The sequence below is a fragment of the Emydura macquarii genome, unplaced genomic scaffold (genome assembly GCF_026122565.2).
Source record: "Emydura macquarii macquarii isolate MOO-44397 ecotype Brisbane River unplaced genomic scaffold, CSIRO-AGI_Emac_v2 contig_1390, whole genome shotgun sequence".
Lineage (NCBI taxonomy): Eukaryota > Metazoa > Chordata > Testudines > Chelidae > Emydura > Emydura macquarii.
The window spans coordinates 3,729,672-3,745,329 of NW_027131527.1; the positions used below are offsets into that span (position 1 = coordinate 3,729,672).

At 39.0% G+C, this 15,658-nt stretch overlaps 1 protein-coding gene across 18 annotated transcripts in view; it reads right to left on the bottom strand.

The window, feature by feature from the left end:
- Nucleotides 1-15,658, bottom strand: part of LDB3 (LIM domain binding 3) — a 205,874-nt gene that overhangs the window by 97,522 nt on the left and 92,694 nt on the right. For 14 of the 18 annotated variants that reach the window (XM_067552501.1, XM_067552504.1, XM_067552499.1 and 11 more), the window contains 2 exons: nt 12,502-12,577; nt 847-1,253 (listed from right to left, as the gene is read on the bottom strand). In XM_067552501.1, the coding sequence (XP_067408602.1) occupies nt 847-1,253; nt 12,502-12,577 (483 nt within the window). The remainder of the gene's footprint in view (nt 1-846; nt 1,254-12,501; nt 12,578-15,658) is intronic. The other 4 variants (XM_067552508.1, XM_067552514.1, XM_067552515.1 and 1 more) reach the window with 1 other exon arrangement.

Here is a 15,658-nt window from a genome sequence, read left to right on the forward strand (position 1 = left end):
GGGAAACATGACTTCAATTCTGATAAAGACAGCTTTGGGATAATTGAGTTAGAGAGGTTTGCTTGTAAATTAATAAATTATAAATAAAAGTAGAACCATTAGAAAGTACGTGTTAGTCTCCCATGGCCCTCATTCATTTCAACATATCTGTAATGTAGTACAAGCTATATGCATCAGCCACTTGCAGCAAAAATACCTGCTCTACAAACAGAGTACAGCACTGAACAACTTCATATTCTGAAGCTAAACTAGGTGGGATCATCTCTCTATCTTACCAGGTGGATGATAACTACTGATTACTTCTTTCCACACACAAGTGGATAACAAAGCTAATAATACTTAGATTTAAGCTGGATGACATTCAAACCAAGGGATTGAACTCATCACAATTCAATCTCAATTTGCACAGGAAAATGACTACATTAAGGAAGAAGTTATAAAAGTTCACTGCAATAGATTAAGACTGTAATTTTAGTTGATCCTGGCAATTTCTCTTTAGGAAAGAGGAGGAAAGAGTACTGGCCTGTAGCTGATATTCAGGTCAACCACATTAAGCACAGTGAATTAAACTGGAAAATACCAACATGGTGCTACAGTTGTTTCTCCTCATGCCAGGGTACCTAGTACCCAATCTGTAATACAATTTAGGATACCAAAAACCAAGAGTGATTATGAAATAGTATCATGTGTCTTTTTTTGGGTGGGGAAAGTTTTAATGACAATTTTTCAGGACATCATTAATGATAATTACCAAACAAATTCACAGTGCGGTAACTGCCATAACACTTCATTATTCAGCTAATTATTTGTTTATTGAAACATTGAATATATTACCATGTTACCTACCCTCTAGGAAGTCCACCTTCTGAAGCCCTTCGTTTGAGACTTAATTTATGCATCTCAGCCATTTCCTTTAAAGTTTCTGCTGAGTAAAGGCCAATGGGGTTGTTATATTGCCTTGCAGGGCTCAGTTGGTGTTTAGGACTACTGCCATCAGTGAACACAGGGCTTAGTTTTGAACCTAGATTACTCTTTGCAGGTGAAATGTCAGGTGTCACAGGCAGAGAGGCCATGGAAGTTCTAACTGCAGTAGTCTTTAAGAAGGATGAGCTATTTGAACAGCTGATCTCTTGCTTGCTGAGGTAGCCTGAAAATGTTCCATTGGTTGCTAAAATACTACCCAAAGGCCCAGTCGCTGTGCTAGTTAGAGGACTGAAGGTTGTTCTGTTGCCATTGATTTCCAAAGCAGGGTCCTGTAGCAGCAAACATGCAGGTCAAGAAAAGAAAAAAATAAGAACAATCATAGAACACATGCAAAAAGAATACATCTATATCTATTCATTTCCGTATATATTCATACACTTGAGGCAAACAGATTATTGGCCAAGATAGCAAACCTTTCAACAAAGCAGAACATTCAGTTCATCTTCTTCTGATAGGGTGGGGCTACAAACACAGACATTTATTTTTTAGTTGAAACATAAAAGTTAAAATTTAATGTAAAAAGAGCTTCTTCTATTAGTTGAAGAGATAATTAGATATCATTTGATAATCAGATAATATCTTCCATTCATTCCTGTGATAATTAAGGAAATCTGAGTGTTTTGAGGTCACTCCCATTTGAGGCAATAATATGCAAGTACAAAAATCTATACTATTAGCTAGAAATGTAAGACCTAATGTTTCTGAAATCACAGCATTAAGTTTCTCACAAACAGTCCTAAAATTAATGAAGACCATATACTGTATTGCTCTCATAGGCTCCATGGCATGCTATTAAGGCCATGCAACACGATTAGCAAGCGGGCTAAAAGAACTCAAGAAGGTGTATTAACCAACAGGCATAGTTTATCTTTTATGCATGTGCATATTTTCCATTTGAATGAATGGAAGTTACAAAGGCATACAGCATGAAATTGCACTCTTGGTGCATAATCCTACATCTGTGACCTGGCTATTTTTCCTAGTTAGAACACTATGGAATATTGTCTTTGTGAGGGTCTCAAGAAGCCCTCCCAATATCAGACATAAGCAAGACCTCCTGCTGGTGCTTTACATTAGAAGCATATTGTAACTCTCAAAACCCCACCCTGGAATACAATGGGAAATTACACTTCTCAGTAAATATAATTTCAATAAATGGTTTCCTACTAATGCTGCAAAGTGCAGATTAAATAAGGTTAATACTGAAAACGGGAAATAATGACATTTTCAGTAACATGTTCCACAAAAAAAGAAAAAGATCAGATCACAAGAGAATTAGAACATAAACTAGGAAAAACAAACAGCTCACCTCCTCTTTCTGGTCCCTCCAATTCAAAAGTTTTGAGCTGGTGCTTGCTATAATCTAGATCATTTCCTTGTGCCCATTCAGTGCAAACCCCCCCCCCCCCCCCCCCCCGGGTATAATGCCACATAAATCAGTGGGAGTTGAGGGCAGCCAGCATTTCCCAGGACATACAGAGCACCTGGTAGTACTGGACCTTTAGATCCAATTGAATTACCTTTATTTCCATCAATGTAAATCATTTGCTCACTGTGGTGTATAGTAAGTAACTAGCATACAGTTTTTTGTATTTTCTTTAAGAAGTCATTTTGTCTGCTAGAGGGAAAGGCTGCAATAAGATTAAAGATGAAGGATCTTACAGAGCAAGAGAGAGATGCTCTGTTTTCATGGGCATTTTAAATTTATGTAGTTTCTTTGTTTGCTCCTTAATTTGAAATAAAAGACCATCTAGATCTTAAGAACGTTTTCCTTTTGTGTTTGGAAAATCTAACTCATAAATCCACCACACCAGTGCTCAACATATCCTTGTTTTCATAATGTCCAACTTTTTGTGCCCCTGATTTGCTATTAAACCAAAGCTAGTGCCAATGTGTCCATTCCCTTTCATCTTTTAGCTTAGTCTGAGTCTCAGCTCAATAGTTCAAACTCTCTTCATGGAAGATATCTTTGTAAAACCTTTTTCAATGTTGTGTTTTGGCAGCTCACTTGATAATAGAGTATCAAGGAGCAATCAACATAATTACTATTTATTATTTTATTATTATAACACCTCGGAGCCCTAGGCATGGACCAAAACCCAATTGTGTTAGGCACACAGACCAAAAAGATGGCCTCTGCCCCAAAAGAGCTTACAAGCTTAAGTGCACAGTCCTCTTGTAAAATCCTTTTATTGTACTTAGATGGTCTAAGATTTTTGGTCTAATTTTTTCCTTCTGTTTGTTTACATGATTTGGATGAAACAGGACAGCAGAAAACATTTTCAAGCATTGTTTTATCTGTTGCACGCTGGTGTATACTGAGGCACTAGATGAAGCATTTGAATGAAAGGGGAATTTGTGGATTTCTTAGCGTATATGTGATACCAACTTGCAACTTATCTCAGAAATTTAGAGTCCTGACTTAGAGCTAATTTATGCAGCCCCTATTTCTGTGCAGTAGAGGGGGCACTTTTTCTCCACCCCTGTGCTCGTAGGCACATAGAAGCCATAATTAATAACCAAATGCTTGGAAGCACAAAATTGGGATGCCAGTCAGGGTTCACGCCAGGACTCACATCCCAGGGGAGCATATCTAAAAAGAGACGTAGCCCCGAACCTCTGCACAAGCAAAGGCCAAGAACACTGCACCAGTTTGGAGTGAAGGCTAAACCTTTCAAAGGTCTTGAAGGAACTGTTAATCAGCGTAACTCTTTCAGTAACCCGTGGGGGCACTGTGCCCCATACAGGGATATAATGGCTTGCAGGGTCATATATGGACATCCCAAATGTGAAACCACACTGATTTCTACAGGGTTGCAGAGGGTGTAAACTTGAGCATAATTTGGCCTTCAGACTGCATTTACTGAGTGTATAACAATATCAGTATTGATTAATATTAGTGACTTGCAGTGGGTCTAATTATTGACTGTTATGTTGGCTTTCAATAGTGTGATGCCATTGATTTCAATCACTAATTTTAATGTTACATGTTCTTTGGAAAGATACACCTTTTATATCTTCCTTCACCAGGATATTTGCTATATCACATGTTTAAGTTAAATAAAGATTATTTTAAAAACATTAATAAAGCAAAATAATCTGACTTGGTCAATTATTATTTGTAAAGAAACAGTTTTAGGGTGGGGCGGGAACAACTAAATCTTACATTGTTAAACTACAATTTGAGGGAGGCATTTGAACAAAAGGTACATTTTAAATCAGAAAAAATACAGAATAATGGGATTCCTTTGAATGGGGAAATTTTATCATAGCAATAAAAAAAATAGAGTAAGAAAATATAACTAGCATGAAGAGATATTTGAGGTTGTGGAAACTGATTATCTTAATAGCATATTTCAACCTACTGCTTTTTACTTTTTTGTCAACTTTTTATGAATGTATTTGTAAGTAATTACACACTTCAGTCATTATGTTCTGACATAAAAAACCCCCCTGCAAATAACCATCGGTAATTGGCCTATTACAGGCTTCTAAGTATTATTAAATAAATAAAAAAAACAGGATTTCCACCAAAAATATATATTTTAAAAGAGGGACAAATCCACAATCCTTTCTTAGATAATGAGTCACCAACTACATAGATGCTCTTCTTCTGAAAGCTTTCCATCCTGGCAGGCAGGAAAAATCAAGGTAAAACAAGTACAACAACAACAGAAGGAATAGACAACATCTGACGGAGCTAGATCTGAAGGTTAACTAGAGAAACATTTTAGTGTCAATGAAAATTTAATGCAGGACTCCTTCCCCTCACCTCTGATATAGGGAAGCGTACTGCGGGGGGAAATCTATTAGCTGGTGTTAGCATGAGCTCTAGAAGAGAGAGGAACATTTTTAATCACTAAAATGCAACCTAATAATATTAGGCAGTACTGTAGATTAAACAAAGGGAAGGTTATAGGAAAGGAAATATTGTGGGTAAGGGGACAGAAAATGAAAGCTGGTTGCCATCCTTTAGGCCTTTGGGGCACTTTGGTTATGCTTCTCAAATATTTTCTAGCTAGGTTTCTGAACTGCATATTGGTACTGATTTATTTTTATAGCTGACTATTGGCATAGAAAAATAGAACTATGTCCTTCAGTTTACACTGGGGGCCATTTTAGTTCTGGGGTGTTACCTGGGGGGGCATTTTAGCATTTGATGTTTTTAAGTTAAAACTGTGGGAATTTTGGGGTTGGGAGATGACATGAGCAGTTAATCGATATAGGGGAGGGATTGGAATATGGATTTTTAGCATCAGTGCAACTTCCTAGAAAGAACCAGTTTCCACTGATCAGCTTATTTGTTTTTTTCCTCTCATGACTGATACAATACCTGTTATTTCGTTCATTCCTAAGAGTATATTTTAGATTAAATTATTGTTTTATTTGTTTCAGTCTAGTGGCAAGAACAGACCAATGAAGGAAAACTTTATTTCACTTCTGAAATCTGAATGTCAGGCTTCTAGTAATGAACATCTCTTTGCATTATATGTAATGAAATTATAAGTAGTCAACAGTGACTAACATTTCCTTGTTCTCCATATTCTCCCCATTCCACTCCATCAAATTACCCCAATGGCTGAAAAAATGAGATAACATTTTCTTCTGTACAAGTCTGATGTTACACTTCAGCTGACCAGAAGAGGAGGCTCTAACACTGGGCATTGACTTCCTCTCTAGAGAAAGATGTTGTCACCTTGCTGAGATCTCCAGTTACATGGAGAAGTCAGTAAGTTGGATTCTAATTTCCCAAAGTAATAACGAGACACCACATCAGTGGGTGAGCTTAAAAATGATTATGTAGAGGAGAATACAGAACATTTGGGGATGGAAGGAGGTTATTATGAAGCATTAGCTCATTCTGTGTTTTCAGTAAGATCTTTTTCACTTACTAATATTCATCTAACTTCTCTAGGGCCAAATGCTCCCCTTCACCTGCAGGATGGGAAGGGAACCTCAACATGGGCATCACTGGCTTTCAAGCATGGGAGGTACCAAAACAGTGTACCTATTTGTCAGCTTCATCCCCTTTCATCCTCACCCCAAAGAAGCCCCTTTACAGGCACTGTGTGGGGTTACGGATCTGGGAGTGGGGAGGGAAGGACCAAGGTGAACAAGAGCTGACTGAATCAACATTAACTTGCTTGGATTCATTCCTTGGTGTGAATTCACACCTAGTACAGAGATTAGACTCAAGGGACATCTGTGGTCAGGGGACCTACAGCAGGGCACTGTGTTAATGCACTATTAAGATTGCACTGTTAAGCACTTAAGTCAGGAAGTATGAAAGGTAATGTTAACTCTGACCTAACTATGCATTAGGATACAGTCTTCAATTAGAATGATTATACCAATTTTTTGCATGTCTACAAGAATGATTTCAAGTCTTTATAAACATTCATTAATTAGGTTAACCTTACAATAGCCATATGAAGAAGCCAGTTGTTACTATCACCACTTCTCAGACAGGTGAACTGAGGCACAGAGAAGTTAAGTGAGTTGCCCATGGTCAAACAGGCAGTCTGTGACACAGCCAAGAATAGAACCCAGCTCTCTTGTTCTGTGCCTTATTCAAGAAGATCCTCTTTCCTTCAACTATAATTGCTGGTTATTTTAGATACAAGTTCCTAGTGTAGAATACACTATTCCATAGTGTACAATACACAGAAGCCCAGATTCTCAATGGGATTGCTACCATAATTCACAAACTAATTAATAATTTTATATTGTCATATTTCATAAATAGTACAGAATGTGATCATATAAATAAATATTATATCATAATGTCTATGTGCAAAAGGACAGAATTAAGGCTGTGTGCTGAGCTTTACATTTCACACTTCCTCACTTGTAGATGCTTAACTATAAACTTTAATGTTGCATGAACACAGTTAGAACATTTATGAACCCTTAGTTCAAATCTCTGGAAGTGTCTCCTACTCTCCTTCCTCCATCTTGAATGACTTCTAATCATAAATGCTCTCAATCTGGGATATATCCTTCTATTCTTTCAAATACCTCACATTTAGAGATGTGCAAATAGCTTAATTTAACTTTAAACGATTAAACTTGTTTTGAGTTGCTGAAAAAAAGTTGAGTAGGACCTTGTTTACACTACACAATTAAGTCAACTTATGTTAGATCGACATACTACTACCACAGTAATTACTCTTGTTTTTCATGTCCACACTAGCCTCCTTCTGCTAGTGGTGTGCGTCCCCACCAGGAGCACTTGCACCGACTGAAGGGCAATGTGGGTGCAGCTCAGCGCCTGGCAGTATGGCTCCCAGCTGTCTACACAGACACTGCCCCACCCTAACTAGGTCAAACCTAAGCACTATGCTTCTCGTGAAGATGGAGTTATTAGGTTGGTGTAGTGAGGGACATACATCTGCAGGAGCAATGCTGCCTTACGTCAACTTAACTCTGTAGTGTAGACGTAGCCTGTGTCTTTCAATAGGCTGAGACTGCACCTAATGTGAGTTGTTATACTAAAATTCATTCAGCTGCTGACAGAAGTTGAAAAGAAATACATGCTTGCAAGTTAACAGAAATTACAATTGGATGAGCAGAAATAATGTACAGCAATGTGTCTGGTTTATATCAGCCACTGAACTTGTATGCACATGCAAGCGTCCCTTGCCGCATTCATTTATCCCTGACCTGGAAATACCATCCCTACAGGTGAGAGAACAGCTTGGTAATGATGGCTTTGTAATGTACCCACTTGCTCTCTGGGAACTGAAATGAAATCAAACTAATTTCATATGGGCCACTGCAGTAGCCATCAGATTCTAATACTAACCAATCTCAACTGGAACTAGAGACCTAGAAGTCAAAGGCTCTGATTATATCCCATTGACAATCCCCTAAACCACCTACTCACCCAGTGTTAGTCTATTCTAAGATTGTTTTCAAAAAGTAAGAAGCTTAATTTTAAACAACAAAACTTTATTTTAACAATAACATACCTTACCTCAACATACATGAAATCCTAGCTTACATCAGTAAGATCTTTTTAATACCATATTTGAGATCTCTGCTCCAATGATTCAAAACATTCATGATTCTACCATAATTCCCTCCCTAAACATGCTTAACTCCTTTCAGCTTCTGAACTCATTGACAATTTCCCTGTACATGTACCACACCTGACCTGCCATGCATCTACTGCAATCCTCCTAGTCCGACATGAGAGAAACTGAACTCTCTCTCAATTCCTGTATATACATCTGATCCCCAGTCACCTTGCTCCAAGACAGGCATCATCATTCCCATCCCAAGTGTCCAAGTCTCCCAGAATCCCCGGATAAGCACGCTAAGATGATTTCCAACTGCCAGTTTTTTCCAGTATCACTTTGGACGAATACCATGACCCACCTCTGAGGTATGAAATTCTTTTCAGTCCTGGCGGAAACGCTACCCCAACAACAACATTTTGTAGCTAGCTGATACTAACCTTACATCATAGTCCCAGATAAGGGATCTAGCCAACCTGACCCACAGCTTTGAGAACTCTCTTAGCACACTTGGAAATGAGATAGGACCCACATCCCCCTGCTTTTGGAAAAACCCTTAGCAAATACCAGAAATAATCCTACATCCAACCTACTCCCAGACTTTCAGAATGCTCAGTTTTAAGGTGACACACACCTAGACACTAAATATCTATGCTTTGGCAGTCTGAGACCTTTAATCTCTATAACACCATGAAGGGCTAAAACAGAAAATACAAGGTGAGCAGACACCCCAGCAACTATGCCAAAGATATCATTATGACTTTTTTAAACCAAAATTTTAAAGAACCTATCATATGCATTTAACCACCTCCTCCCTCTTCTTACATATTTACCAAATAAAAACAACTTTGGTAAGATAAGTGACTACTGAGGTTTTAAAATTTACATTTGCCAGACATGGAATGTAGTTAATTATGGAGTTATCAAAATGTGATGTCTTGAAATTATGATTTGCCTGTGAATGAGCAAGCTCTGGAGCTGCGCAGGTCTGTCACATCCATGCAGATGTCCCTGGGAGTCAGTGGGTCACGTAGAAGCCTTGGAGAAGTTTCAGTACATGGAGAGGCAAACAGTTTACTGCGTCACTCAGCCTGCTTTGGAGGCTAACAATACTCTGACAGTCTCCTTTCAGGAAAATGCAGAACAAAACACCCCGTCTTGTGCTGGTGAAGTGAGAGACAGTTCTAAACAGATGAATGAATGAATTTTCCATGAGAATTCATAGTGATATTCAGTATTTCCACTCCAATAACCTCCTGTCCCACAAAATAACAGTTTCAGTTGGTGAGCTCACAATATTCTAGTATGAGAGGAGGCAGACATTTCCATCCTCTCTCTGGATGAAGGAAATGGACATACACTTTGACTCCTCTTCCTTTCCCCCAGTGCCCTCTGTACTCTTCAGAAATAATGACAGAAAAGGGAACAACTCCCTGCAAGATAAATTTAGTATTTCTTCTTTCCCTGCCCTAATATTGTTTCTGACTTGACTCAAAAATGGCCAAGCAGCTTCTTTTCCAATTTGATAAATTAATAAATAAATAAAAGACAAACATTTTCTCCCCAAGCTGATATCTTGTATGCTAGTTTCATCATGTCAGAAGCTATTGCAGGGAAGAAATAAAACTCCTGAGCTCAGAATTTTGCATGCACAGTACTTATAAGAAATATTTGAAGTTGACGTGTATGCTATGTTACTGATTTGGGATCTGAAGTAGTTTGTCTTGTTTCTTATTTTATGTCTCTTCGGGGAGGCGGGGCAGTGAAATTAGCACTCACAGAATGGGTAGGATTGACAACAGTAGGGATTGCACCTCTCTGTTTATCCAGTCAATAGGAACAGTTGGGCACTGGTAGTCCAGATTTCTGCCATACTGCCCTGCCAATGCACTACATATAATCACAGAAGTATAGGACTGGAAGGGACCTCAATAGGTCAACTAGTCCAGTCCCCTGTACTCAAGGCAGGACTAAGTAATAACTATACCATTTCAGACAGGTGTTTGTCTAACCTATTCTTAAAAACCTCCAATGATGGAGATTCCACAATCTCCCAAGACAATATTTTCCAGTGCTTCACCACCATACCAGTGAAAAAGTTTTTCCTAATGTCCAACCTAAACCTGCCTTGCTGTATCATAGAATCATAGAAGATAAAGATTGGAAGGAACCACAGGAGGTCATCTAGTCCAACCTCTGCTCAAAGCAGGACCAACCGCAATTTAAAAACCTCTAAGAATGGAGATTCCACCACCACCCTAGGTAACCCATTCCAGTGCTTCACCACCATCCCAGTGAAAACGTTCTTCCTAATATCCAACCTAGACCTCCCTCACTGCAACTTGAGACCAGTACTCCTAGTTCTGCCATCTACTACCACTGAAAACAGCCTAGTTCCATCCTTCCTGGACCCCCTTTCAGGTAGTTAAAGACCACTATCAAATCCCCCCCCCCATTCTTCTCTTCTGCAGACTAAACAAGCCTAGTTCCCTCAGCCTCTCCTCATAAGTCATGTGCTCCAGCCCCCTAACTATTTTTGTTGCCTTCTGTTGGACTCTTTCCAATTTGTCCACATCATTTCTGTAGTGGGGGACCCAAAACTGGATAAAGTACTCCAAATGAGGCCTCTCCAGTGCCAAAAAAAAAAATCACTTCACTCGATTTGCTGGTAATGCTCCTACTAATGCAGCCCAATATGCCATTAGCCTTCTTGACAACAAGGGCACACTGTTGACTCATATCCAGCTTCCTGTCCACTGTAACCCCCAGGTCCTTTTCTGCAGAACTGCTGCCTAGCCAGTCGGTCCCCAGTCTGTAGAAGTGCATGGGATTCTTCCATCCTAAGTGCGGGACTCTGCACTTGTCCTTCTTGAACTTCATCAGATTTCTTTTGGCCCAATCCTCCAATTTGTCTAGGTCACTCTGTATCCTATCTACCATTCCCCCCAGCTTAGTGTCATCTGCAAACTTTCTGAGGGTGCAATCCACCCCATCCTCCAGATCATTAATGAAGATGTTGAACAAAACTGGCTCCAGCACCGACCTCTGGGGCACTTCACTTGTTTCCAGCTGCCAACTAGACATCAAACCATTGATCACTACCCATTAAGCCCAATGATCTAGCCAACTTTCTTATAGTCCACCTTACAGTCCGTTCATCGAGCCCATACTTCTTTAACTTGCTGATAAGAATACTTTGGGAGACCGTATCAAAGCTTTGCTAAAGTCAAGGTATATTACGTCCACAGCTTTCCCCACATCTACAGAGTCAGTCATATCATCAAAGAAGGCAATCAGGTTCGTCAGACATGACTTGCCCTTGGTGAATCCATGCTGACTGTTCCTGATCACCTTCCTCTCTTCCAAGTCCTCAAAATGGATTCCTTGAGGACCTGCTCCATGATTTTTCCAAGGACTGAGGTGAGGCTGACCGGTCTATAGTTCCCTGGATCTTCCTTCTTCCCTTTTTTGAATATGGGTGCTATATTTGCCTTTTCCCAATCATGAGGGACCTTCCCCAATCACCACGAGTTTTCAAAGATAATGGCCAATAGCTCTGCAATCACATCAGCCAACTCCCTCAGCACCTTCAGATGGACTTGTGCATGTCCAGCCTTTCTAAATAGTCCTGAACCTGTTCTTTGCTTTTTGTCCTATGCTCAGAGGCTAATGAGAACAATTTTTCACTCTCCTCCTTGTAACAATCTTTTATGTACTTGAAAACTGTTATCATGTCCCTCCATCCCCATCTCTGACCTGGAGGGATAACCTCTAGGGATAGGAAGATACACTCTTGCAACCATTCACAGTCTCTGGCAACCTACAGAGACTGCAAACCAAGCTGCTAACTAGAGTCAGTGAATGCTATCAGTGGTGATGGCTTTTGGACATCTATATCCTAGGAGATGAAGAACTTAATCCAGGGAACCTGAGCCATCCACTTCCCCCATCATTCACTGTTCATCTTTATATTAAGCTATTCTCTATTTTTGGTGTGTGGCTTATTTACTGACCTTATAAGAAGTCACAGTTACCAATATAGGTTGTAAAATGCCCTTATGTCATACAGTCTAGCCAAGTCAACACACTGTCAGTTCTAGCTAATTTTTAGCTGACCTGAGCCATATGCTAGTGGGGTTTTTCCTCGAGTGCTTTGGGAAATGACTGTATATTTTGGGAAGCTCTGATAGCTACCTGCAGCCTAGAAGAGAACAGAATAAAAAGTCAGGAATGCTCCAGGTGCTCAGAGAGGATTAGACCAGAAACCGAGCACAGAAGACTGGTTCCTCATGTTCTTCCAATTAACAATTAGTAAAAGTACAGATCATCATTGTATTACATTTGTATAGCACTTCTGATACTTGTTCATTCAATCAATATTTGCTGTTTGAAGAGCAAGCTATTTTCTGTGCTGCATTAGGTTGTTTATAAAAGTGTGCTAGTGATTTAGGTTAGAGCCAGATAACAATAAGCACTGAAGAGATAATGTGTTACGTACCTTCTGATGGGGAATCACAGGCCTGGGAGAGTCAACTTTAGGTGTAGCTATCGGAACTGGAGCTGGGCGTTTAGATCTGGGGATCAAAATATTTAAAAAAAGATTAATAATCAGAACAACCTCACCTCCTATATTTTTAGATCCTTTTCAAAGACCTCTTATATTGCACTGAAAAATGCTCCTTCATCCAGAGAACCATATGTAGAATCCAGCCTAGTCTTTTGTCAACAACTAAAATGCTGTCTCCATCAATAGCCAATGCCTTCCCTTCCACCTTTAGAGTAGGGTTGCCAATTCTGGTTGGACGTATTCCTGGAGGCTTCATCACACGACATAATCTTTAAAGATTAATCTTTAATTCCTGTAGACTCCAGGACAATCCTGGAGGGTTGGCAACCCTACTTTAGAGAGATCTTGGAAACATTTAAAACAAATGAAACATTTCATTTTTTAAAATGCTGACAGGCCAAAATTGTCATGAGAGATGATTTTGTTAAAAGCTTTAATTTCTGGGTGCCTAAATCTAGATATACTGAACCTGATTTTCATAGGTGCTGAGCATCAACAATCCCAGTTGAAGTCAATGTGATTTGCAAGTGCTCAGCACTTCTGAAAATCAGATCCCCGGTGTCTTAAGATGCACATTCTAAATTTGAGGCACCTCAAAATCAGAAGAAACTTCTGTAAATTTTGACCTTCAGCATCATTTACCTGTACAGATTTTTGTTATTGACAGTTTAAATTAATGTAGTGTTTCCATATAATAAATCCTCCCCTCTCCCTCTCCTCCCCAGAACAAGACTCTGGGCTTCATTTTGGACAGCTCACAGTTCCCACAGGAGCTAAGAACAATCACAAACCACACCACCTTCTGCTCTATCTGCAAGATCTGCCTTTTCTAACATAAACACATAGCATCTTGTACGTTTTAAAAATGACACCCTACAAAATAAAACTCTGCACTGCACACACATTCTCCCCCAGAAAGAGCAAGGAAGAGAAAACGAACCACACTTGACAGATATTAAGCATGCCACTTAATGAATTGCTTAAGGTGCTCAGACACTAGGGTAATGGGAGTGATATAAAGAATTCAGATAGACGGAATAGAATAGCTCAGTGAAATCTTCTGCTCAGTGAACAGTGGGCATTCAAAAATATGACAGAAAATACTAGGGTATGCCAAAGATGGAATAAAAAATAATATTGATAATACTGTACTGCCATTATATAGATCAATGTAATGTCCTCATGTGGAGTACTGTGCGCTCACTGTCCACTGAGTATCTTATCTGGTACAAATGTCTGGACCTTTCCTTTTGTTTCATACCCAGTGAGCAATGCAAATATTTTATGTCAGTTGCAGAGATACAACAAGCAGTCATAAGCCACATACACATCCCTTTGATGCGCCTCTGGAAAACATTTGTATTGAAGTAAAGGGATTCATTTATCAAACTGTACCATCACTTTCACTGTTTATTCTCTTTTAGTTTCCAAATTACTCCATAAAGGATGTCATTAACATGCTATATCATTTGTTCCACACATTACTGATATGCTGCATTTGTCATTTGTAATGCTGCCCAGCTGAGGCTTTTATTTCACATTATCTTTGCACAAGCTTTCAAAGGCACCAGCACCACTTTAAAATAAAAGAAGATACCTAGATAATTCGACACTCAGCAACTACAGACCTGACATTTATAACACAATACAAAGGCTTACTGGATTTAGCATAGCTTTGATTTGGAGGGAGGGCAAAAGAGGTGAAGTCCCGCAATGGAAATGAAAACACATGTGCTTGCAGAGCAAAGCAAGGATTTATGTAAAGGTCAATGTCCCTCCGGGGAATGTCTCTAAATTCAGGGCACTTTCTTCCTCAAACCCCTCTTGTTGGATTAGTCAAGTCCTATTAATTACATTCATTAGAGCTGTGCATGGGACAGAAGTCCAGTTTTGTAAATGACTGTTAAGGTTTTGAAAGCTGGCTTTATTTCAAATTGGAATGAAAACCAAAAATTTTGAAATTCTCCATGAAGGAAAATCCCCCAAAATAAATTGGATTCAAACTCAAAGGATTCATGTTGATAAAGCTATTTTGTTTCATTTTAAACTTTTTTGTTGTGCTTTGTATTATAATTAAAGGTGGCTGAATAAGTTATTTTTCAGTTTGCTGGCAGTTGGGAAAAAAAATTGGTTCAAACTGAACCGAATCTGAAATGTTTTGGAATTTTCAGTAAATTTAAAAAGTTGACAAAAATTCAGTTTTGGGTCAAATAAAATGTTTCATTCAACATGAGAGGTTTTGCTTCTGAGCATTTTTAAAGGGCTAGATTCACAAAACAGCCAGAAGACGAGGAGAATTACCTTCCTTATAATCTTTAGACCAGTTGTTTGGGCAGTCACTTATAAGTGGGGGGACCTGGCTTCAAATCCTGATCCCACATGCCCAGTGGGTCAAGGTTATAAGTGGGACACACCTCTTCCTCCTGTTGCCATTGTGTGAATGGCACCTTATCCCCCTTGTAAATCTAACCTGAACAAGGGCTTGGTTTTTTTGGCCTAAACTACTCTGCAAATTTATGTCAAATTCACAAATAGTTTTCCATTGATTGAAACTGCCTTTTTTGACAAATTAACTATTTGTCCAAACATTTTTTTCCCAGCTCTCATAATACAAAATAAAAAACTTTTTAAATTAAGAGTTATTTCAAAATATATATTTCAAAGCATTTAATTCAGAAAATATCAAAATGGGACATTTTGACATTATTGGAATTTCTCCCCCTGGTTTTCTTCCCAAACCAAATTCAGGCAAAATCGACTCGATTTCACAAAATGTTTTGATTTTGATAGAATGGCATTTTCTGGAATATGGTTCCTCCAGAGTTTCCCTGACTAGCTCTATTGCTTATATATTGCAAAGGAGGGAGGGGAGTTTAAAAAATAATTGCAGTAATTCATCTGTTGCCTAAAATCTGTAGCTGTGTGTGTAAATGTAAAGTCACACTCTTTTACCTGAGAACCACCAACACTACTGGCATAAAGTTTAGTGCACCAGATGTCAGCTGCTGCAGTTCTGCTACTAAACAGTATTAAATATTCACCTTCTTCAAAACAGTGCTGAAACCTATACTTATATAAATAATGGACT